The 22,567-nt window shown below is 48.4% G+C and overlaps 1 protein-coding gene and 1 long non-coding RNA gene across 16 annotated transcripts in view; one reads left to right on the top strand and one right to left on the bottom strand.

The window, feature by feature from the left end:
- Nucleotides 1–22,567, bottom strand: part of PTPRS (protein tyrosine phosphatase receptor type S) — a 310,037-nt gene that overhangs the window by 85,456 nt on the left and 202,014 nt on the right. For all 15 annotated transcript variants that reach the window (XM_081177568.1, XM_081177569.1, XM_081177570.1 and 12 more), the window contains 4 exons: nt 7,566–7,835; nt 4,044–4,625; nt 3,302–3,438; nt 702–843 (listed from right to left, as the gene is read on the bottom strand). In XM_081177568.1, coding sequence (XP_081033694.1) covers nt 702–843; nt 3,302–3,438; nt 4,044–4,625; nt 7,566–7,835 — 1,131 coding nt within the window. The remainder of the gene's footprint in view (nt 1–701; nt 844–3,301; nt 3,439–4,043; nt 4,626–7,565; nt 7,836–22,567) is intronic.
- On the top strand, nt 17,211–19,632 carry LOC308577809. The gene is made up of 2 exons (XR_014003707.1): nt 17,211–17,723; nt 17,870–19,632. It is a non-coding gene; the product is annotated as an uncharacterized lncRNA (long non-coding RNA).

Raw genomic sequence — 22,567 nt, 5'->3', positions numbered from 1 at the left:
ACAGCGCAGCAACCCGGCAAAGGGGATGCAGCAAGGAAAACCACCGTCACCTCTCCGCTGGGAATCGCTGAGCAAAGGCGAGTCCCCAGGCAACGCGGCCGATTTGATTGGCACAAGGCATGCAAGCTCCACCCCCCCAGTCGTTCTTACGACTCCTTATTGGGTGAGCAACGCAGCCAAGCAACACAGTTGGAGCTTCCCTCCTCCTTGGCCAGCAGGGAGGGAGGGAGAGGAGCTGCTTCCTTTGAAACCCGGGAAATTTAAGGGACATCATCAATAAGGGACAGCAGCGGGACACAGCGCTGGGATAAGGGACTTTCCCGCCAAATAAGGGACGGTTGACAGCTATGCACCTGTGGCCTCTGCAAACGAGGGTTTAAATGCAGACACCTGTGCGGACAGAGGGACCAGGACGGGCTGCCCACCTGCCTACACTTCCACACAACACACATGATCACCAGCTGGTTTGCACCGAACGGAGCCCAGAGAGCAAAACAGACCCTCGGATTAAGTGTCAGGGGGTGAGACCAGGCGAAAGGACCGAATCGAGGTGCGCAGCTTCCCGTGCCTGCCCTCCGGCGCCCCCTTCCCCCCCCGAGCTCACCATCCCGTGACCACCATCCGCACCTCTTCCCAGACAAGGGATTCCCCCCACCCCCACTGGCGGAGAATTTTGGGGAAAGGAAAAAAAAGACACCTACTAGCCTGCAGGGTTCGCTCCCTGACCTCCGGGGTTTCGGCCCCAATGCCCAAGGCCGAGCGAGCAGCCAGTTTGAAGACATACTCTGTGTTGGGCTTCAGGTCTCTCACGGTGAACGAGGTCACAGGGTCAAAGGTCCTCGTCTGCAGAAGGGGGGCAGCGGGGAGATGAGAAGGGGGTGGGGGTGGGGAAACGGGGAGACAAACCGAAGTGCAAAAAGTGTGAACAGGCACAAGAGGCATAGCCCTTTCCCTGTAATGAACGCTCAGTTCTTGCGGATGCGCTGTTTGTGTTGCTCCCGAACTACAACTCCCATGAGCCTCAGCGGCGTGGAATGGGGTCAGCCCTGGAAAGGGGGTCAGCTCTTCTTCCGCAGAGGTTTTTAAGCAGAGGTTCGGTGGCCACCAGCCTCGGATTCTTTAGCTGTGACTCATGCATTGCCAGGGGTGGACTACATGAGCCTTAGGGGTCCCCTTCAAACCGTACAATTAAACGATTTCATGAGAAGCATGGCCGATGGTGATGGGAGTTGCAATTCAGCAGCATCTGAGGAGGGGGCGGGGGTGGTCTGAGGGGGAACTACACTTAAAAACAACAACTATATTAAACGTTTTTGAATATACAAACGAAACAAACAGGATACAGTGGTACCTCGGGTTAAGTACTTAATTCGTTCCGGAGGTCCGTTCTTAACCTGAAACTGTTCTTAACCTGAAGCACCACTTTAGCTAATGGGGCCTCCTGCTGCTGCCGCGCCGCCAGAGCAAAATTTCTGTTCTCATTCTGAAGCAAAGTTCTTAACCTGAAGCACTATTTCTGGGTTAGTGGAGTCTGTAACCTGAAGCGTATGTAACCCGAGGTACCACTGTAGATGCAAGGAGGCAGCTTAGGACAGCTCGATAACACACACAAATTATCTTAATACTCCCTTTCTCTTTTACATTTTTTACAGGTTTTTGAGATGGAGCGATTCATATATTATGGGCCTTTTTGAGTTATTGGTTTTCACTGGATTTACACACCAGGAGCTCAAAGCAGCATTTACGTGGTGACCCCATGGTCTTCATTTAATCCCCACAACAACAACCTTGAGAGGTAGGTCAGGCTGAGAGCTGTGATTGGCCCAAGGTAAAACCCGCGAGCTTCATGGCTGAGCGGAAGTTCGAACCCAGCTCTCCCAGGTCCAGCCCAGCGCTCTAACCACTACACCTTTCAGCGTGGCTGGGGAGCAGGCACCATCTTTTTACACCAGCAGAGTCAACAAACGTTTTCCGCGCATTCTCAAATGCCCTTTATCTTCTGCACGTGCCTTCTGTGCTCATTTCTCCAAAGGAGCCCTTTGCCAAACTTTTTGATGTCGCCGGTCGATATTTACGCTCTTCCAGTTATGAGCTGCAACTGCTCCGGCAGCCGAGAGTAAACGACTCGGCCGTCTTTATGATTAAGATTTGGATTTCTATCCAAAAACCCTTTCCAGCCGAACCGATGTGGCGGAGAGGGGCACGTATTATTTTATTTGCTTACCATCCTCAGGTAAGCAAGAGGTATTATTATCTACATTCAAGGGCACATCCTGGTCAGGTAAAACAACAACAATAATTTAATTATTTGTACCCCGCCCATCTGATAAGAGTTGCCCCAGCCACTCTGGACAGCTTCCAACAGATATAAAAGCATAATAAAATATCAAAACATGACAAATCCCCTCTATACAAGATTGGATCCAAAAGCTGACAGAATATGCCGAATTAGACGGTCTGTCAGAAAAAATAAAGAATAAATCAAACCAGGAATTTGTTTCAAAATGAGGTTTTCAAAGAATATTTGAAAAAATAAATATAGGAGTTTAAATTCTGTTGCAGCATTCGAGGAGCTTCAGTAATAGTTGCAAGGTAGACATAAGAAATTAGATATATTAAGAAAAAGTTTAATTATGATAAAAGTGTGTATTGGCAATAAGTAATATGAAATCGAAATACGGAATAGATGGGAGGTTGGGTCTTTAGTGTTAAGACCAATATATGTTTTATTGTTTGTTAAGAAAATTATGTGTCTATGGTTATTCCTGTGTGTAATTTGATATTTGTGTTTTTTCTTTTTTCTTGCTCTATCTATCTATATCAAAACATTACAAATTTCCTTAAAAAGGACTGTGGGGGGAGCCGGGTCTGGTCCGGGTACCAAAGGCCAAACAGAGACTCCCCGGCCGGAATTAAGCTTCCTCGCTATTACTCTAGGCAGCCCCTGAATTAAACACGATAAAATGCAATCAATAAACAACTTAAAAACTATCGACGCGGAAGCGGTGCCAGAACAATGTTTAGTGCAAGCCGGCATAAAGCCATAAGAAGCAGGATGAAATCGATATGGAAAATAGTTCTGGGAGCCAGGAAGTGGGGCTCAGGAAGCGTGATTGTTCTAAGAAATAAAAAGAATGAGTTTTTTGTTTTTGTTTTGGAAAAGGGCTTTGGAGGACGGGGAGTTCTGCTCTTTGCCCTGAATGGGTCCTAACACAAGTGCCAGGCGAGACTCTCTGGAGAGAGCATTCCGTCACCAGGGAGCCACCACAAAGAAGCCCCCGCGAAGAAAGCAGACGCTTACCTCGGGTTTTGCCTGTGTGGCGTCTTTGAAAACCAGCTCATACTTCAATATGATGTCCTGGCGGGGAGGACTCCAGGTCAGCAAAATGCTGCTATCACTCTTGGCTTCTGCCCGGAAGTTCATGGGTTGACCGGGAACTGATGAGAGCAGGAAAAACAAAAAGACCCAGACGTTGTTGTAAGAACGTAAGACGAGACCTGCTGGATCAGGGCCCAGCACCCTGCTTTCACAGAGGGAGGAAGGAAGGGGGAGAGATTGGACAAACAAGAAAGCATTTCTCCCCCCCCCCTTGCTTGTTTTTTTTGCAATCTGTCTTCCTGTGTGTGCCCCCCACCTCCCCACCATTTACATAAATTACAGTGGACGCTCGGGTTGTGAACGTAACCCATGCGGGATGCACATTCGCAACCTGCAGCGTTCACAACCCACAACGGCGCGTCTGCACATGTGCGGGTTGCGATCCAGCGCTTCTACACATGCGCAAAGTGCAATTTAGCGCTTCTTCACATGCGCGACCGCCAAAACCCAGAAGTAACCTGTTCCGGTACTTCTGAGTTTCGGCGGTCCGTAACCTGAAAAAATGCAACCTGAAGCGTCTGTAACCCGAGGTATGACTGTATAAATTTATAGGAATCAACATTGACTCGTCGTGTGAACACTCGCCTAGCAAATGATTATTCCTGCTGCATTCGGATGGTGAGACCCGCGTTGTAGTCACAACACTGGCTCGGCGAGGACTCACCTCCTTGCTTGGTTTTGACTTGGATCGGGTCCGAGAGCGGCCCGTCTCCCACGGAAGTGAAAGCCAGGACCCGAACGGTGTAGGTTTCCATCTCCAGGAGACTGCTGACGGTGGTCAAGAGGCTATCGTCGACGTTGTGCTTCTGCCAGTTGCTGACCGGCTGGTCTGGCTCCATGGTGTAGTAGACCCTGTAGCCCCGGATTTGACCGTTCGGCTCCACGGGCTCCTCCCACTGGATGATCATGGTTGAGGCGCTCAGCATCCGGCCCTGGACGTTGCGGGGGGCGCTGGCGGGGGCCTGCTCCCCTGTCCGCATCACCACGGGGTCGCTGGGCGGCCCCTGGCCGATGGTGTTGACGGCCGACACCCAGATCTCGTACTCCGAGTTGGGGCTGAGCCCCCCGATGCTGTAGCGGGTGGTGGTGATGTCTTCCTTGATCTGGTACGGTCCGTCCTGGCTCTTCGACTTGTACTCGATCACGTAGTAGGACACGGGGTCGGGGTTCCCTGAATCCCAAGTGATGGTGATGCTCGTCGCGGTCGTCTCCGTCACGATGGGGGTTCCAGGAGCCTTGGGGAGCGCTGAGAAACAAACCGGGAGAGGGAAAACTCAGGGAAACGAAAACCAAAGGCAAACAGCAGGGCACCATATGCTAAATGCCGCACCTAATTGGCGCGTTAGGGCAACGGGAGCCGGCAGCGCAGGTCTATAGACGGCGCGGCTGTTTGGAGAAATGTTCCCAGCCTTGTTAGGCACAGTTTATTATCCTCCTTAAACGGCTCAATCAAAAGGGATAGTGCTCAGCTCGGCATCTGGAATCATTAACGTGAGCTCTGAGCTAAAAAAGTAACAACCATCCAACCAACAGCTTTGCTTGTGAGTGTGTGTCTGAAAGGAGACGCGGTTTCCAAAGAAGCCAGGTGGGAGCTTGGCGCCTTTGGCACGGCCGCCATTTTGGAACACGTCTTGCTCGGAAAACATCTTGGAAAGGGCAAAATATCCACCGTACTAGGGAGCATGGAGGAAAGTGGGAAGAGACAGGAATTACTCCCGTTCTTTTAGAACATAATATCAATAGCCAAGAATCTGGTAGATTAGCCTCAACCACACAGAAAAATGGTTTGGTCTTTTGATAGGCTAATTGGAGGTGGTTAGGCAAATTAAGAGAAAAACAAAATGTGGATTGGATGAATAGCATCATTTGTTTTGATAATTGGCTGTAGAAAACAAACGAATGCCGCAAAGGAAGAAATATTGCGTACTACAGTAGACTGAACATTCTGCTAAATGGAAGTTTCTCAATTCTACTTGTAGAATAATGTTGAGAATTTGAAAGAATATGAATCCTGAAATCATGGAGTTGAAAAGGACCCCAAGGGTCATCCAGTCCAAGCCGTTGCAACCCAGGAATCTCTACTAGATCATACATGAGAGACGGGGCCCTCAACCTCAGCTTAAAAACCTCCAAGGAAGGAGAGTACGCTACCTCTCATGGGAGCCCGTTCCACTGTCAAACTACTGTTCATGCGGGAAGGGGGCAAATTATGTTTATACAGTGGTGCCCCGCAAGACGAATGCCTCGCAAGACGAAAAACTCGCTAGATGAAAGAGTTTTCCGTTTTTTGAGTCGTTTCGCAAGACGAATTTCCCTATGGGCTTGCTTCGCAAGACGAAACATCTTGTGAGTTTGTTTCCTTTTTCTTAAAGCCGCTAAGCCGTTAATAGCCGCTAAGCCGCTAATAGCCGTGTTTCGCAAGACGAAAAAACCGCAAGACGAAGAGACTCGCGGACCGGATTAATTTTGTCTTGCGAGGCACCACTGTACACACAATTCAAAGTGTTGGTGCTGACCTTGAAAGCTCTAAATGGCCTCGGTAGTATATCTGAAGGAGCATCTCCACCCCCATCGTCCAGCCCAGACACTGAGATCCAGCACCGAGGGCCTTCTGGCTGTTCCCTCCCTGCGAGAAGTCAAGTTACAGGGAACCTGGCAGAGGGCCTTATCGGTGGTGGCACCCGCCCTATGGAACACTCTCCCACCAGATGTCAAAGAGAAAAACAACTACCAGACTTTTAGACAACATCTGAAGGCAGCCCTGTTTAGGGAAGCTTTTAATGTTTGATGCATTACTGTATTTTAATATTGTGTTTGATGCCGCCCAGAGTGGCTAGGGAAACCCAGCCAGATGGGCAGGGTATAAATTATAAATTATTATTATTATTATTATTATTATTACCCTGCTCAATATTATTTCTGCAATGCAGTTTGTTATTGGGCGGCTGAGGCAGGGGAGAGAACACAGACAGCCCCCTCTCTACTGAGTCTGACCACTGGCCAACAGAGTCCAGAGTTTCTGCTGACCGACCATCTCTCCCTTCAGGGTCCTTCCCAGTCTCTGCTACTTGAGCCTATTAAATGCAGATGGCAAGGTTTGAACTCAGGGCTTTCAGGTTCAACCCCTTCCAAGAGCCTCTTTAACCCCCTCCCCAACTCCATTAGAGAACACGTATCTGATGCCCCCTCTGCCCCTCTCAAAACCACTCTTCAAAGCCTGAACACAACCCCAAACCAAGTGTGCGTCCTCTGTCCCCCAGTCGTTCCTCGTTTCCCAGCTCCCTCTTATCCCTGTGTCAAATTGTTGACTGTATTCTCCTTGGGGGCAGAGGCCTGCCCTTTTTTTCTTTTTTTGCTGTCGTCGCTCTGCAAAAACGCCACATGCTTTATTAAAAAACGAACGGGAAGTAAACCGTCACACATCATACAACGCTGGCAAAAAGACACTAGGCTCATGCAAAATTCACAGGAAACCCGTGCACACTTAAGAACGGATGCATGGAGTACCCAAGGTGTGTTTTGGCACATCTCGAGTTTTCCGAAAAGCCCAGGACTTTCATTCTTCATGCAGTAGCCTCTTGTTAGCGCTCTCGGGCGATTTGGGAGACATGCGGAAGCTGACCTGACAGATGGTTAGCAGCAACACCACGCACAGATGCAGCTCTGAATGCTTCGTTCATGCTTTCTCTACGCATGCGAGCAAAGGGATTGGGCAAAGGGGTACCAGCCGACTGAGCCGGGGAGCCCCAGCCCCGCTGACCACTGCCCCAAAGCTCTGCCCTGGCAGCAAGCTCTCCAGATCAGCTAAGGAACAAGCAAGGAGGAGCAACTGACGGAGAGATGGGTGATGCAGAAATAGGCATGCAAACACGAGGGAGGGGACAAGCCGGGAAGTCAAAACAGGTAGCGGGCTTAAGCAACAGCTCTTCCACCTGGGAGGCAAGGCATAGAGAATGATGATATCTTGCTGGGTTCCTATTCCCATCATCCTCCACGCTGGTCCTGCTCGCTGGAGGATGATGGGCGTTGGAGTCCATCCGTGCGTGGAAGGGCACAGCTTTCCCTGCCTCTGCTAATCAAACTGGACCCTTGGCCAACGTGAGGGCTGTGAAGACCCACTGGGAAGACGCGAGTAGAGCTCCCGTCATGCCAAGCGCCCGACGGCGGGAAAACTAGCCCTGCTTACATTTCACGGTGATCTGTGCCACGGCTTCGATGACGCCCAGGCTAGACATGGCCACGCACGTGTAGTTGGCTGAGTCCTTCACGTCGGTCAGTTCCAGGACGTTCCGCCCCACGGGCATGTCGTCCTCCGGCGTCAGGTCTTCCGCCCCCTGCATCCACTTGACGTAGGGCATGGGGGAGCCCACCGCCACACAAGTGATGTTGACATTGCCTCCAGGCATAATCTCGTGGCTGGAGGGAGGGATGGAGAAGCGAGGGGCCACGCGACGCACTGCGGACAAAAGGCACAGAGGTAACAAAAACAAAAGCAAAATAAAAAGGGGGGAAAAAGAAAAAGGAGAGAGAGAGAGAGGGAAAAAAAGAAAAAGAAAAGAAAGATAAGGGGGAAAGAAGAGCAGAAGAGATTTTAAATACAGATGGGGCTTCAGCTGTTATCATTTTGTTGTCGTTCCTTCATTTAAAGGGGAGGGGGGACAAAAAAAGAAGCTGAAATTAAAAATCATCAGAATACCGAGAAATGATAATCAATCAATAAAGGAAAAAACCAAACGAACAGAACTTCGAAAATAATTTTACTTTCACAAACGATATGTAGAATATAGACATAAAAGCGGTATCTCATAGCAACAGGAGTCCATTGATCGATTTTAAGACCCATCACAGCACAAATAAATACACAAAAATTTATTAGCAATTTCTCATCTTTAAGAGAGCAAAAGAAGTTGGGCGTGGCACTTCCGGACAGTGGGGCCCCCTCCCTGCGTACGTTGGGGTGGGCTATCCTTCTACTCCCCTTCCCCAACATTTTCGCCAAGGCCCCTTTCCGGCAGAGGCGAAGGGAAGGGGACCTTCCCTCAAATCGGAAACCAGGTTTTCAAAGCGGACCCTTGCAAAGCTAAATTGGCCCCCTCCAGAGACCAACACCCCTTGAAACAAAATAGTGGGAGGGGGAAGCAAGACTGGAAAAAGAGAGAGAGGGGAGGAAAGGGGAATGCAAATTTTCAAGTGAGAAGGTCACACGTGCCGAGACTGGTGCATCTTTCGCACACAGAACCACGCACGGCCACAACAATCTTGAGTGGGTAGCCTTTCCAAAAGGGAAGTAAGACCCACCTACCCATTAGGATAGCGGTTGCAGAAAGTGCTGTTTTTCTAGAGGGAAAAGTACTCACCACGAAGGCCTCCCTCGTTCTCTTACAATGGCGCCCACATGAGAAGTGCCATCACTGAGCTTTGGTGGAAAGAAGCAGCAGCCCTGTTTGCGGAGCCTGCGCCCCTCCAGATGCCGCTGGACTAAAACTCCCACTGTCCCCTGATGGGAAATGGACACCTACAACATCTCTGGCGTGGGGGCACAGCTTACCCCTCCCTGAGCTAAGAAGAAGTATTCTCTGGTCTCAGGAGGAAATGCCTCTCCAAAATGAGGCATTCTTCCCTCTCTTGCATGGAGCAGGATGCTTCTCAGGGTCAGGAATTAGGAACCTGCAGGCTTTGAGATATTGCGGAACTACAATGCCCATCATCCACAGCCAGGCGGGGGCCTAATCCTGCCCGCTGGTCGGTTTAATCCGGCCTCTGTGGCAGTTAATTTCCTAAAGACCATTTCGAGGGCCTAATCCTGCCCGCTGGTCGGTTTACGTAATCTGGCCTCTGTGGCAGTTAATTTTCTAGGATAAAAACCTCAACAACTTCAACCCTAAAAAAAAAGCTCAGCAACTGCAATCCTAAAAAATCCTTTTAAAAAAAAAAAGTTGGCCAACTTTGGTTGGCCCTTTGGTCGGCCCTTCACTTCATCAAATCTGGCCCTCTTTGAAAAAAGTTTGGACATCACTGTACCTCGGCCACTGGCCATGCTGGTTGCAGGGGCTGGTGGGTCTTGGGAGTCCAACAAATTGGGGGCCGGCCGGCCGGCCTGCGGCTTCCCCATCCTAGCATCTGGTGCAGATGTGGGCTACAATGAACATTTGCATGGGCTCAAAGCCTTGGTCTTTTCTAGAAATGTCTCCTAAGGGAGACTGGAGGGACAGAGCAGTTCTCGCCGCAGCCCCCCCAAAACTTAAGGCAGGTAAAAATAGGTGAAATTGGGAGCTGGGTGGGAGGGAAAGGGGGCTTGTTCCCTGGAGGTGGCCAAAATCTAGCCTGCAAACTGGAAGTGGGGAGTTCACAAGAGTGTCCTCTCTGGGTGGTGGTGGTGAGGGGTCCCCCCCATTTCCTATCCTCACCCCACCCCACCCCCCGCCTCCATGAAGCGACCCAGAGGAGTGCAGGGCGAGAGGGAACGTGGCGGCGAGGCGAGAGCCAGCGAGAGGGAAAAGATGAGAAACTCTAATGAAATTTTTGTGGTTTTCGGGCAGTGAAACCCTAACAAAGCCTCTTTGAAAGATCTGACATGATTCCATCAATAGATGCAGCTCTCAGAATCACAAACATCATGCAAAAGAGAAGAATGGAGAGAAGAGAACGAGAGAGGAAGAGGAGGAGGAGGAGAGAGAGAGAGAGAGAGAGACAGAGACAGGGAGGAGGAGGAGGAGGAAAGGAGAATGGAGAACATTGGAACTGGTTTGTGGGCCACTGCAAATGCCCACATGGGTAAGGAAAATAGAAAAAGAGACCAGGAGAGAGAGAGAAAGAGAGAGAGAGAGAGAGAGAGAGAGAGAAAGAGAAAGAGAGACAGAGAGAAGGGTTAAAGGTCGGGGGGGGACCCACTTTTAAAAAATGCTGCATACTCATTTTATTTATTTTTTCTTGCCGATGTGAACCAATGCGCAGTAGGTTTTAACATTGGCACATCGCAGCCCTGGCATAATAATAATAATAATAATAATAATAATAATAATAATAATAATAATAATAAAACAATTGATAATAATCATAAGAGGAAGGAAAAACAAGTCCATGGAAACGGGCAACTTCGAGAACGGAAACAAACAAACGAAAGAATGGATGGATGGATGCCCAGTGCACCTCCTGGGTGGAAGGACGAAGCTTTCCAGACCTTTAAACGGGGGGGGGGGGCAAAAAGGGCAAGGAGAGGGTGCTTTTTGCAGGGTGGGGTGGGAGCAGGCAGGGGCGGGTCCATATTTTATTTTATTTTTTAAATTTTGTAGGAATTCTGAAAATCTCCTGTTCTCCCACTGGCCCCAGAAGTGGGTGGGGACAGTTATCTAAAGGCTGTGAAACTGGTTTCTGGGTGGGGGCCCTGCAATGTCCAGGGCCCTGCTGCAAGAGAAACACCCCCCCACCCCGATTTAGCAAGCCTGTCTTACAATTTTATGAAGATTTCAAAGTAATCCCTCCTGCAACCTCAGTGGGTTGTATTCAGCCTTAAGCTCCACTCCATAGCTGTCAACCATCCCTTATTTGGTGGGAAAGTCCCTTATCCCAGCGCCGTGTCCCGCTGCTGTCCCTTAAATTTCCCGGGTTTCAAAGGAAGCAGCTCCTCTCCCTCCCTCCCTGCCGGCCAGGGAGGAGGGAGGCTCCAACTGTGTTGCTTGGCTGCGTTGCTCACCCAATAAGGAGTCTAAGAACGACTGGGGGGTGGAGCTTGCATGCCTTGTGCCGATCAAATCGGCCGCGTTGCCTGGGGACTCGCCTTTGCTCAGCGCTTCCCAGCGGAGAGGTGACGGTGGTTTTCCTTGCTGCATACCCTTTGCCGGGTTGATGCGCTGTGGGAACCACCGCTTGAGGCTTCGTTTGGCTGCTGGCTGGGCTTTCTGCCTTTGGCTTGGAGGGGCTCAGAAGTCGAACATACCTGTGGCCGGAAAATCCCTTATTTTGGCTGCTGGTCCCTTATTTTCGAGGCTGCCGGTCCCTTATTTTCAAATCTGTAAGTTGACAGCTATGCTCCACTCATTACAGTGGGCTTGTTACAAGGCAGCTTCCTATATTCCTATTTAAATCGTCCCCTCTTACTCTGAACCATGAGGGTTAAGAGACTTATATGTTCAGGAGAAAGAACACTCTACCTCAACTGAAGAGCATCTTGGGACTGGATTCAATTCCTGGCATCTCCACGTAGGACTGGAAACGCCCCTTCTCTGAAACACTGCAAGGCTCTTCCAGCCAGTGGGAACCATGCTAAATTAAATGGCCCAAGGTTCTGCCTATCATCTAAATGCTTCTGCACACTGCTGCCTCCCAACATGATCTTAACTAGGGATGACAATCTGCGACCTTCTAAACGCTCCTGGACTACAATTCCCATCATCCCTGAGTCTGTTGGTTGGGGCCGATTGAGAGTTGTAGTCCAGCAACGCTTTGGAGAGACACAGATTCACCGCGAGAGGTGGAAGTATGAGTGTGAGTGAATCTCAGCCTCTTCCCCCCAAAAATATTCCTTTTGAGACTAAATATTGCCTATACTGTCCAAATCCAGCCACAAGTGGCAGTTCAGAGAAATAACAGGCATTTTTTAATGGAGCCCATTTTTTTGAGTCAAAATGGAGAGACGGACTTTGGAGAACGAAGGGAAGAGGGGCAGAGAGAGGGGGAACCGGTTGAAGGAATGCAGGCGGGAAAAGGAGCAGGAGGAATGAGCTTTTTAAAAATTTTCTGCGGGGTTTGGGAACCCAGTTTTTGGGAAGGGATGGGAGTAACAAGGGAAAAAGCAAGGGGAAGAAAACTTCGGAGGTATTCAACTGACTGGAGAGTTCAGGTGGAAAACAAATGGCAGGAATGAATACAAAAACACACACACCTAAATAATAATAATAATTGGAAACACAACAGGGGAACTGAACGGAGACTTGCACTGGCGAGGGGAGGAGGGTGGGGGGAAAAACAGGGGAAGGAAAGAAAGGGAAGAAGGAAGAAAGGAAAGAAAGAACAAACCAGAATTAAGTAAAACCGGTAAACCATAGTTCAAAACAAAGACCAATGCTGTGAATCGAAGTCTGAAGGGAACCCCAGTCGTTGTTCTCAAGTTAGCCAGGGGGATAAAGAGAGCGTTTCAGCGCTCTCCTTGCAAAGTGGCCAGGAAGGAAGGAAGGAAATGTTCCCATGGGGGGGGCGTTCACATTTAGTGGGAAGCAATTCACGATACCCGCCCCCCTCCCCTGATGATCATATGGCTGACTGGGAGGAAAGGGGAGCATATTTATGCAAAAGCTGGGGAGAGGAAGGTGGAAGAGAACATTTGGAGTGAAGGTGTCATAAAAAGAACTACAAAACAGAAAATATGGGTTCAACACCATCTCAGCTCCCTGTCATGAGGTGGAGAGGCTACAGAAGTCATGGAAGGCTTCCAGGTTAAGGACATCTTGAGAGTGCCCAAAGGTGGTTTATTTCCCCACTGTTAAACTACTCTGGACGGTTAGGCTCTGTGGTTTAAACCAACCATGGTTTACTGTTAACATTTGGAAACAGCAAACAGTGGTTAGTTTAAACTATGGTTTTATTGCAGGGGAAGTCAGGATCAAACTGTAGCCCGTGACCCTGGCAAGTTTAACTAACCAGTTTCCAGTTTGGAGGTAAAGATTAACAATGATTGGTCAAGAACAGGAAGCAGGTGGTTCTGGTCCTTGGAGTCGCATACCTCCAACTCATCTCCTGGGTCTGCGTTCCTGCGCAACTCACATGATTCATGCGAGATCGTGGGCCCGAAAGACACAATTTTGGGGGGCTGTGCTCTCACAGAACCCCAAAACATGTGTTTTTGGGCAAAAGGTGTTTTTTTAAGTGGCTCAGTCGGTTGGACTCTACAATTCCATGGTTCTATGGGGTATTTTTTAACTGATAGTTTTACTGTTTGATTCTTTCTGTAAACGGCTTAGATGTTTCTTTTCTTTTTTCTAAATCAAGAGGTGTGTAAGTTTTATGAAATAAACGAATGAATAAAACTCACGTCAGTCCCAGCTGTGGTCCAAAATAGCTGGACGGCACCCGATTATCTGGGCGCTGTAGGGTGGGGGCACTGTTCCTGTTGTTTTTTAACAGAATTGTAGAGTTGGAAGGGACCACAAGGGTCATCTAGTCCAACGCCCTGCAATGCAGGAATCGTTCACCCAACACGGGGCTCGAACCCTCAACCCTGAGATTTAAGTGTCTCATGCCCTGCCAACGAGCCAGGATCAGAACCCAAAGTTTGATCTTGGCTTCTCAGGGTAGTGTTTACGCTAGCCAGTTTGGACAAAGCGACAGCCGAGCTTACTTCAAAACGGGCATGAATACATTCACACCATTTAAAGCATTATCGATAGAACCTGAAGCAACCATGGCTGCCCCCCAAAGAATCCTGGGATATGTAGTTTCTGAAGTAGGCTGAGAGTTGGTTAGGAGGCCCCAATTCATCTCCAGGAGCGGTTTAACAGTCAATATCTTTTCACAGGGGATTTCAGCTCCATGGGAAGGATGGATGGGGAGGGGGGTTCTTCCTAACAACTCTTAAGAAATGATAGCCCCCCCTTTTGTGAGAGAAGCCACGGGTCTTTGAAGAAGCATCATAACTCTTTAAATCAGCCTTTCTCAACCTGTGGGTCCCCAGATGTTGTTGGACTACAACTCCCATCACCCCTGGCTAGCAAGGCCGGAGCTCAGGGACGATGGGAGTTGTAGTCCAACAACATCTGGGGACCCACAGGTTGAGAACCGCTGCTTTAAATCATGGGTAGGCAAACTAAGGCCCGGGGGCCAGATCCGGCCCAATCGCCTTCTCAATCCCGCCCGCGGACGGACTGGGAATCGGCGTGTTTTTACATGAGTAGGATGTGTCCTTTTATTTAAAATGCATCTCTGGGTTATTTGGGGAGCAAAATTCATTACAGTGGTGCCTCGCAAGACGAAATTAATCCGTTCCGCGAGTCTCTTCGTCTAGCGGTTTTTTCGTCTTGCGAAGCAACCCTATTAGCGGCTTAGCGGATTAGCGCTATTAGCGGTTTAGCGGCTATTAAAGGCTTAGTGGATTAGCGGCTAAAAGGCTATTAGCGGCTTAGCGGCTTAGAAAAAGGGGGGGGGGAGCGAAAAAAAATCGGAACACTTGCAAGACGTTTTCGTCTTGCAAAGCAAGCCCATAGGGAAAAATCGTCTTGCGAAGCAGCTCAAAAACGGAAAACCCTTTCGTCTAGCGGGTTTTCCGTCTTGCGAGGCATTCGTCTTGCGGGGCACCACTGTATTTTTTTTCAAAATCTAGTCTGGCCCCCCACAAGGTCTGAGGGACCGGCCCCCTGCTTAAAAAGTCTGCTGACCCCTGCGTTTAAATGGATGCTGCTAAGGTGGGCCAAGTCTTGTTCATGGAGCACCAAACCAGTTTAGTGTGCAGGCAGTGCCAAGTGCCACGTTACGCTAGACTGGCACCCGGAAAAGAGAAGAGGTCTTGCAACTTGTAATTTTATCTCTACAGCTTTTCTTTCATGGGAGGGGAGAGGTATAGCTCACTGACAGAGAGCACACTATGTGTGCAAAAAGTCCTGGGGTTGTTTTTTTTTGGGGGTGGGGGAGAGATAAAGGTTGAGAGGACTTTCTCTTGGCCTGAGACTCTGGAGAGACAGTTTCCAGTCAGCTTCTAAAAAACCCTGTGCTGTTCTTACTTATTTCACCTGGATGAGAACCAAAAGGATCCATGAGGGGTTGAAGGGAGAAAGCAGGAGGGGGTGCAAGCTTTATTTTTTGTTTTTTACAGACCTGCTTGTAGAGGAACGGAGAGTCGAGGTTTGCCGGGCAATGGCGACCCCCACAGCCTGCCCTGAGACCGAACTCCCATGCTGGAAGGAAAGTTCTGAGGAAGGTTCTGATTCCATTTCTCCCCACCGTGCCCAGACCACCACCCCCCCAACCCGGATCCACCCAGATTTTACCATGGAAGAGGAACAATTTGCAAGGGATTGTAAAGGGTTGGGAACGTGGAGAAGAGGGTGGGGTAGCTTTTGGGGCGAGTTCTCGTCGCTTCAAACCCCGATTCACGTAGAAAATCAAGTCAAAATTAAGACAGGAAGGGAAAGGTAGGTAGGTAGGTAGGTAGGTAGGTAGGTAGGTAGGTGGGAGGGAAGGTCATGGGTCGGGGGGAGAGGAGAAAAACAAAATCCATGTGAAATTAAAACGTGGTAAAATAGAAGTCAACTGCAATTGTAATGACATAAGGAACGGGCGGGAAATAATTGTGCTTTGTTTTGCGTTTAATAAAATTTAAAATAAAAAAAAAATACTAAAACAACCACACAACGGAAAAACCAAAAGAACACCAAATCAAAACTGAAGGGTGATTGGTTGAGAAAGCACCAAGGAAACCGAAATGGTCTTAAACATTTTGACACCCAGCAAGCCCATAGCTCCGAATGAGGTGAGAAGGCGGACATTATTAGCATTTTGGGCAAGACAGAGGAGTCCGTTCTGTCTTACTCCAAAATGAGGAGGGGGGGAGGAAAGGGGGGGCAAAATAATGTGCAGCCTTGATATACATATTTGTAGTGAATATTAGATTACACCTGTCCCGTCCCTTCTCAAGCAGGTGATTTGTGGTTACCTCTCTACTCCTTCTTCCTTTCGTCTCCCCCTAGATGCAAATTTCGGCTATGTTGCCTGTCATAAGCGGGATATGAGTGGAATTATTTACCCTGTACCCACAATGATGGGTTTCTTTCCTTCCCCCTTTAACAATTAGCGTGTTGGCTATCCAAATACAGCAACTCATGGGAACTGTTCTAAACGCCCACCCCAATTTGGTTGTTCAGCTGGTTTCCTTTTTCGTGTATCGGTTGGTTCATTTTGCACGACGGGCAAATGGGATCATTCGGAAGTCAAATTGGATCCCAGCCGGATGCTCCGATCGACACCCCCCAAATTAAGGGTGGCATTTGTTAAAAATGGTGGTTGTTGTTTTGTTTTTTCGTCTGCCGTGTGTGTGACAAGGTGTAATCTAAATTCCCCACCCACCCCCCTAAAAACAAAGAGAACAGCAATGCAAAAAGGGATAATAAGACAAAAGCAGGCAGAGGATTTCGAAATCACAAATAGCACAGTGTTCCTGCAGCAAGTAATTTGGTCTTAAGGCATTTACTCCCCTGAAACTCTTGAGAAATCCTTCTGCAGAAACAGAGTGTTAATTTAACTGATTCTCGTTAAAGTTTTGTTCAGTATCTTTTCAGCTCAGATAATACAGATTTTAAAAGTAGCAGGCTTTCCAAAAATAGCAGGGGGCATTCCACTTACCCCGTGACCAATTCTCTTTCTTTCTTTCATTCTCTCTCTCTTTCTTTCTCTCTCTCTCTCTTTCAATGCAAATGTGGAGATGACTGAATTTTAATAAATAATACCGCAAGAGACAGATCTCTCACCCTGAGTTCCAGAGATCAGGGTTGAAAGCTGGATGGATGGCTTGCACCCAACTAAATCCTACTCAAGAGTAGACCTACTACAGTTAATGGTTAGCTGTGTCCTTTAATTTCAGCAGCTCTGCTCTGAGTAGGACTGACACTGAAGACAACCCATAACCTGCAAAGTTTTCCCTTACTTTCTGTATTCTAGATACCTCCCTGGTGTCCCTTGTTTGCAGGTGAGGTGGGAGTGGGGAATTCCTCGGTGGGGGGGGGGGTTGTGTGTGTGGGGGGGTGTTTAAAGAGATGCACCCTGCAAAAAAACCCCCAACCTAACACTCCCTTAAAAAAAAAGGTAAAGGACCCCTGACAGTTAAGTCCAGTCGCCAGCGGCACTCATCTCGCTTTACTGGCCGAGAGAGCCGGCGTTTGTCCGCAGTTTTTCTGGGTCATGTGGCCAGCATGACTAAGCCGCTTCTGGCGAACCAGAGCAGCGCATGGAAACGCCCTTTACCTTCCCGCCGGAGCGGTACCTATTTATCTACTTGCACTTTGACGTGCTTTCGAACTGCTAGGTTGGCAGGAGCAGGGACCGAGCGGCGGGAGCTCACCCCGTCGCAGGGATTTGAACCGCCAACCTTCTGATCGGCAAGCCCAAGAGGCTCAGTGGTTTAGACCACAGCGCCACCCATGTCCCTCCAACCCTCTCTACACCAAAGCAATAATACTGAGAACTTGGGGGGGGGAGCAAAAGGTGTCATGCCAAAAAGGTAAATAAATTCAAGGGATTAAATCTGGAGCACAGGTATGGGGGGGGAATCCAACAACTTTACAAAGAGGAAGCCTATGGACGAGAGAATTGCAGTAATAACCAAGCAACCTCTCAATGTAGCTTTGCAACACTGAATGCTAATGTCACATCAATGTGTTCTGAAATGTCCAGCTGTGCTGACTGGATACGGCTTCCAAATGCACCACAGCAGTGAAATACTGAGATATGGTCACCCCCAAAGCCTCGATATCCTGAAGACAGTTTGGTTATTACTGCCGGAGCCCTAAGAAGATCACAGCTGGATCAGGGCCCGAATAGTGTAGCATCTCGGTCTCACAGCGGCCACCCAGGCATTCGACTCCAGGCATAGGCAAACTTGGCCCTCCAGATGTTTTGGGACTACAACTCCCATCATCCCAAGCTAACAGGACCAGTGGTCAGGGATGATGGGAATTGTAGTCCCAAAACATCTGGAGGGCCGAGTTTGTTCTACTCACTGTAGGCCATGGACTTGATTTTTGTAAAGTTTTTGCTTTATTTTTCATAGGCATGTTACAGAACATACGTGTTATTTTTTTCGTAACGGGCCTGGCTGGTTTATACCCCACTGGAATTGAAGATGCCCAAGGTTTTCAAGTACACCTGTCCTCCTACAATGGGCAGGTTATCCTTGAATGGTCCTTCCTCCACAGGTGGTGTTTTTCAAAACTTTCTACCCTCAGGAGGCCTCCCCAATGATGTTATATGAAGACCCTCAACTCTCCCCTGAAGGGGCATGGACCAGGGCAAGTTAATAAGTGGTATCTTTGAAGACGAGCTTAAAAACTGAGGACCTCCAATAACTCTCTGAGGATTTTTATGTGGGGCAGACTTAAAAAAACCCCAAACAAACCACACTACTCTGTGGGAAGAAATCCTAGTGGAGGAATCCACAGGACAGGGAAGTTCCCAGACTGCAAAATTCATGTTTTTGCTTTTTTATTTTTTAAGAGTGGGAGATGTTGGCACTCCAACAAAATAATCTTCAAGCAGGTTTGGCCTTCTCAAATTCCTGCCCTCACTTGGTTAGCACTGTAGCCTTAACCCCTTACACAAAGTATAAGTTAGCCCCTCGCCTCAAGATATTTTACACTACAGGCTCCATCCACCTGTTGGATTTGGAACAAGTCAGTTGTGCTTAAGTTCCCACCGAAATAAGTGGGGGCTTAAACGTCAAGGGTTTCACCCAACTAAGTCCTACTCAGAGTAGACTCATTGGAGTTAGTTGTCCTACATTACTTAGGTCGTTAATTAGCCGGGGTCTGCTCCACATAGGACCAACCCCAAGCCATGAGTACGCTTGCCCCATAGCTTTTGACAAGACCCAATTTCAACTAAGCCTGGGATCTTGGCCCTATATATTTCATTTATTTTCCACATTTCTAGAACGTGTACAGAAGACTCTTAACTCTGGAGGGTTATTGCTGCCTCGTACACCTACAGCAGCCGTCGCCCGATTGGTGCCCTGCCGAGATTTTGGACCACAACTGAGGCTTGCGACTTGCCTGAAAGGTAGCTCACATGCCTTGCAAGCTCACCCTGTCCTCTAGCTGCGGTAATCATTTGCAAAACCCAGTCAAGAGGACACTAAGTGAAGCCTTGCTAATTAATCTCCGGAGGAGAGGGCAAGTGGGGTCAAGGATGCCTTGGTGCAAGGAAGAAACCTCTATTGTTTCATGAGAACATTGGATGAGCTGCGCTGGTCCAGATCAAATGTCTATCTAGGGACTCTTCTGGGAAGATTGTGGATACCCAGAAACTGGCGTTCAGATCCATACTCTGGATCCCCTGCTTTTGGGTGTTCTGGGGTGAGGCGCATGCCCCCCCGAACCCCAGAAGCGAGGGGAGCATCTCTGAAAGGATGAAGTGTGTGCATGTAAAAGCGCCAGCACCCAGGCGTTCCTGAGCATAGAAATACCAGCATCTTTAGAGAAAGACAGACAGAGAGAGAAAGAGAGAGAGAGAGAAAGAAAGAAAGAGAGAGGAAGAGAAAGCGAAAGTAGAAGAGAGAGGAAATAATAATGAGACAGATAACTGTCAAAGCTGCACCGGATTTCTCAATAAATAAATACACAAACAGATCGACCACTCAGCTTTAATACCTGCACATTAGGAACTTGCCCACTGGGTTTTATAAGGCTGTCATCTTTGTCATAATTAAGGAAATAGGAGTATATAGAAGAGGGGTGGGGTTTTTTGGGGTGGGTGGGGGGTTGATTTGGGAATGCCGGAATACGTGTGTGTGTGTGTGTGTGTGTGTGTGTGTGTCAGTCAGTCAGTCAGAGAGAGAGAGCCATTTATAAGAAGCAGGCAGACCCTTCAAAAGTTTGCAATGGGGAGTCTTATCAAACTGATTTTGTCTGAAGTGTGTATGGGGAGGTGCATTTTATTTGTTTATTTGTTTATTTATTAAATTTGTATACTGTCCTATACCTGCATGTCTCAGGGCGGTTCACAAGATAAAATCATGATATAAAAAAGACGTAAAGGTAAAGGGACCCCTGACCGTTAGGTCCAGTCGTGGCCGACTCTGGGGTTGCGGCGCTCATCTCGCTTTATTGGCCGAGGGAGTTGGCGTACAGCTTCTGGGTCATGTGGCCAGCATGAGTAAGCCGCTTCTGGCGAACCAGAGAGCGCACGGAAATGCCTTTTACCTTCCCGCCGGAGTGGTACCTATTTATCTACTTGCACTTTGAGGTGCTTTCAAACTGCTAGGTTGGCAGGAGCAGGGACCGAGCAACGGGAGCTCACCCCGTCGCGGGGATTCGAACCGCCGACCTTCTGATCGGCAAGTCCTAGGCTCAGTGGTTTAGACCACAGTGCCACCCGTGTCCCCCCCAAAGGCATACTACATAATAATAACAAAAAAAAACCAAGAAAAACCCAGTAACCTCCTCCCAACACATTTTAAAAGGGCACTGAATGTCAGTCAGTCCAAGGCCTGGTTGAAGATGAGTGTTTTTGCCTGGCGCCGAAAGGTGTCTAATGAAGGCACCAGGCGGACTTCCCTGGGGAGAGAATTCCACAGACGGGGAGCCACTGCAGAGAAGGCCCTGTTCTTGTGTTGCCACCTTCTGGACCTCTTGAGGAGGAGGCACAAGAGGTTGATGCCAGGGTCCAGGTTGGTTCATATTGAAAGAGGCGGTCTTTGAAGTGTTGTGGTCCTGAGACGTTTAAGGCTTTATAGGTCAAAGCCAGCACTTTGAATTGGGCCCAGAAATTAATTGGTAGCCAGTGCAGTCGGACCAGGATCAGTGTAATATGCTCAAACCGTCTTGTTCTGGTGATCAACTGGGCCACTGAATTCTGCACTAGCTTATGTTTCCGAACCATCTTCAGAGGCAGCCCTACATATAACGTATAATCTAATACCCTATGATGATTCCGTCCCGCAAATACAAAGGATTTCAAAGTTTAGCTTTAAAAATATCCAAAATGCAGATGGTTTCCAGGGGTATTCATGTGGCACTCATCTCAGTCACATAAGAAAGTCCATCGGGGTGGATTACTCTTTGGAACTCTCTGCTACTTGATATTAGACAAAGGCCTTTGTGCTTCTTCTTTCTTGGTGCCTGTTGAAAACTTTGCTCAGGCACGCCTACCAAGACATGTAATTTGAATGTCGCTTTGAATTGGTTTACTCTGAGCAGGACTTTGTCCCCATCTGCACTGTATATTTTACGTGGTAAGGAGACCCCCCTATTCTTGATTGATTACTAAACCGCTCTGGGAACTATAGCGCTCTGAGGGGCTCTCCAAACAACTGTCAGCACCCTCAACAAACTGCACTTCCCAGATTTCTGGTTCTCACCCAGGGAGGCAAAGTTATTTTTGTCAAATAAATAATCTGTTTCACTGTTGATCTTAATCCCTTTGGAAGCTTTCGACAGTTTTCACTGATCCTTTAAACATTTATTGTAAACCGCTTAGGGGTTTTTGCTGCAACCGAGTGGCATATAAATTCAAAATAAGAAAAAGAGCCCGGGGTGACAGGTAACCCAGCCCTGAACTAAAAACGGCAGGAAAGTGGTCCTTATTAGATGCTGCCTGGCTCAGCCAACATGGCCGACGGTCAGGGATGATGGGCATTGTAGTCCAACAATATTTTGGAGGGCCAAAGTCTCAGCCTCAACGGGTGCGATTTTGTTCTGTGTGGAAGCCCGGGCGCTTTGTGGGGAATCTTGAGAATAACCAACGGTTTAGCTGAAGCTTTAAAAAAGAATTCTTTAATCCTCCTGCTGCAATGTACATTTGAACAGGGTGCTGAAAGAGACGTTTATCGGCTTATTTTAAACGTTTGCAACCTTTGCAGACAGAGTCATCAATAGATGACACAGGTAGGGGGGCAGCTATGGTCTGTTGGCGTCACAGAATTGGAAGCCCAACCCTTGACCATGGGTAGGCAAATTAAGGCCCAGGGGCCGGATCCGGCCCAATTGCTTTCTAAATCCAGCCATTGGACGGTCCGGGAATCAGTGTGTTTTTACATGAGTAGAATGTGTCCTTTTATTTAAAATGCACCTCTGGGTTATTTGTGGGGCCTGCCTGGTGTTTTCACATGAGTAGAACGTGTCCTTTTATTTAAAATGCACCTCTGGGATATTTGCAGGGCATAGGAATTCGTTCATTATTATTTTTTTCCAAAATATAGTCCAGCCCCCCACAAGGTCTGAGGGACAGTGGACCGGCCCCCTGCTGAAAAAGTTTGCAAAAGTTTGCAAGAGCATCATGATTTGCACGTGTGTTTTACTGGGTGATTAAAACCACTTTGATGCGGTGGTTATCCGGAAGCGATTAAATTTAAGGAAAGTAAATTTCTGGTTGTGTAATGGGAGTCCAGGATTGTTAAGAGAACTTGAGGGCAACGCTTAAGTTCCCTTTTGAGCAGCCCATGAAATGTAAAGCTCAAGTTCATTTTGGGACCGCCTAGCTGAGACCCCCCCCTCC

Source organism: Podarcis bocagei, assembly GCF_964188305.1.
Source record: "Podarcis bocagei genome assembly, chromosome: 18".
Taxonomy (NCBI): Eukaryota; Metazoa; Chordata; class Lepidosauria; order Squamata; family Lacertidae; genus Podarcis; species Podarcis bocagei.
The sequence above is the reverse complement of the archived record's forward strand: the minus strand, read 5'-3'. Positions and strand labels throughout refer to the sequence as shown.